The 2,358-nt window shown below is 49.9% G+C and overlaps 1 protein-coding gene across 1 annotated transcript; it reads left to right on the top strand.

The window, feature by feature from the left end:
- Positions 1 to 1,278: 1,278 nt before the first annotated feature.
- On the top strand, positions 1,279 to 1,731 carry CEBPG (CCAAT/enhancer binding protein (C/EBP), gamma). The gene has a single exon (XM_009073963.1). It carries the CDS (start codon positions 1,279 to 1,281, stop codon positions 1,729 to 1,731), a length of 453 nt encoding a protein of 150 aa, XP_009072211.1.
- Positions 1,732 to 2,358: the final 627 nt, after the last annotated feature.

Below are 2,358 nucleotides of genomic sequence, written 5' to 3'. Positions count from 1 at the left end.
GAACCAAAGTGCTTATTCAGTCAGAGTCTGAGACTTGGACGTGGTTTGCAAGGGTTAGGCATTATGTGTCTAGAGTTAGCTACACAGATGTCAGAAAGAGCCACTGGTCTATCTGTCACGAAATAGGAAAATGAAAAGATTTCTTGATAGGAGCAGTGTGGGTATGCTCACACATCTGCACTTGACAAGTGAGAAGACTTCTTGGTGACAGAATGTTAACTTTGAGTAACATCTGAGCCAAACTTACTAGGCTGTTCCATGACTGTTACTGAACCACACTGTGCAGACACAGGAGTACAGCTGTCCATCACTCATACATCCACTCACCACCAGACACAGGAGTACAGCCATCCATCACTCACACATCACTCACCACCCAGACACAGGAGTACAACTGTCTGTCCATCACTCACACATCCACTCACCACCAGACACAGGAGTTCAGCTGTCCATCACTCACCACCAGACACAGGAGTACAGCCATCCATCAGTCACACACAGGAGTACAGCCATCCATCACTCACACATCACTCACCACCAGACACAGCGGTACAGCCGTCCATCACTCACACATCCACCCATCACCCAGACACAGCGGTACAGCCGTGCCGGTTCGGGGGTGAGCTGTAATCCCTGGGCTGCACACCGCCGAGCCAGCCGTGGCTGCTGTCTCCTGATGGGTGGCAGCAGTGCCTGCCTTCACATAGTGCCCAGAGGGATGGTCTGAAGAGGACAAGGATCAAGTACCCCTGTTGGTCAAGAGTCAGGCTGTTAATAGGTTTGAGCTGCAGAAGGAAAACTCCAGTCTGAAAATGAATAAAATTATATAACTGGAGGAAAAGTTAGACAGTGGAACCTGTTGCCAAGACAGAGGTTGTGAAACTGGAGCTGCTGGAGGCTGGGCTAGACACCCATCCATCAGGGATGGCTTTGGAACAACTGAGTAAAGGCAGTGAACAATGCAAACTGCTTGAGTAGATGCCCCAGGAGCAGTCCCTTCCAACCCAAATATGTTCGAGAGGCTTCAGAAATGTAGATGGCAACTTGTCCACTTCCAGCACAGTTGTGATGTGCTACGCCACACGTACCATCGGTACCTTGTGCTGGAGCCAGTGATGATGAGATTGTAGCTGAACCCAGTGCCTTTAACAGCATGTTTTTTACTCCTAGGTTCACCTTGCTCTTAATCCATGTGAGGACCCGTTGGAAACACCTTCTAGAAACACAAGTCTTCATTCTCCGCATAAATCCCGTGGTGTCCAAGAAGAGCCTGTCCAAATGAGCAAGGCATCCCAGCAGAACTCCAGCACTGATGGGAACGGAGTGAGTGTGATCCACACCCAGGCACACAGCAGTGGTTTGCAGCAGGTTCCCCAGCTGGTGCCGGTCAGTCCTGGGGGGGGAGGCAAAGCTGTGCCTCCGAGCAAGCAGGGCAAGAAGAATTCCTTTGTGGACAGAAACAGCGATGAGTATCGGCAGCGCAGAGAGCGGAACAACATGGCAGTGAAAAAGAGCCGGTTGAAAAGCAAGCAGAAAGCACAGGACACACTGCAAAGGGTCAACCAGCTCAAGGAAGAGAATGAACGTTTAGAGGCGAAAATCAAGCTCCTGACCAAGGAGCTGAGCGTGCTGAAAGACTTGTTCCTCGAGCACGCACACAACTTTGCAGACAATGTGCAGCCTGTTGGCACTGAACCCACCACAGCAGACCCAGAGAGCAGTGCGCAGTAGACACTTGTGACCTGTGAAATGAACTCCTGAGATGCAGCTTGTCTGCAGTGCCCATGCAGTAACCAAGCAACAACTGCTCCTTTAACCATTGTTTTGTGGAAATTTTCTTTCTAGGTTTGGCACTGAAGGTTTCATGCATTTAAACCAGAAACCGGTTAGTTATTTGTTTGAAATATTTTTCTCCTCACAGACTTACCTAGTAAATGCAGCTCTGAATTCACAGCCAACAAGGAGAGTAGTGTTAAAGCAGTAACATTTTCACAGGAATGGTCACTTGTTGGAGTTTGCACAGTGGGAGGAATCCAGCAGGATGCTTCGCTGTAGGGTCAGAAATTGGATAAAATGTCTTTTAAACACCTGTTGGTGTATTTAAGCCCTTTGTTTTCTCTGTTGCTTATTACAAAGCTGCCCAGGCCGTGGAGGGTGTTTGCTTCCCATTTGGGGGGCTGTAAATCTGCAGAGCAAGTCCCATAAAGCAGCTCGTGGCTCCTTCCTGCCCAGTCACAGGTGAGGGCAGGGTGGAGAGCTGGGATTGTTTCCCGGGGCGTTGGAGGATCCCAGCAATGCTGTACACACAGCTGGTACCCAAACCACCAGTGACAGGGGCTCTGGGCTCGCTTCACTTGC

This window comes from Acanthisitta chloris, unplaced genomic scaffold (genome assembly GCF_000695815.1).
Source record: "Acanthisitta chloris isolate BGI_N310 unplaced genomic scaffold, ASM69581v1 scaffold12974, whole genome shotgun sequence".
Classification (NCBI taxonomy): Eukaryota; Metazoa; Chordata; class Aves; order Passeriformes; family Acanthisittidae; genus Acanthisitta; species Acanthisitta chloris.
Note: the sequence above shows the minus strand (reverse complement) of the source record. Positions and strands in the feature narration are given on the sequence as shown.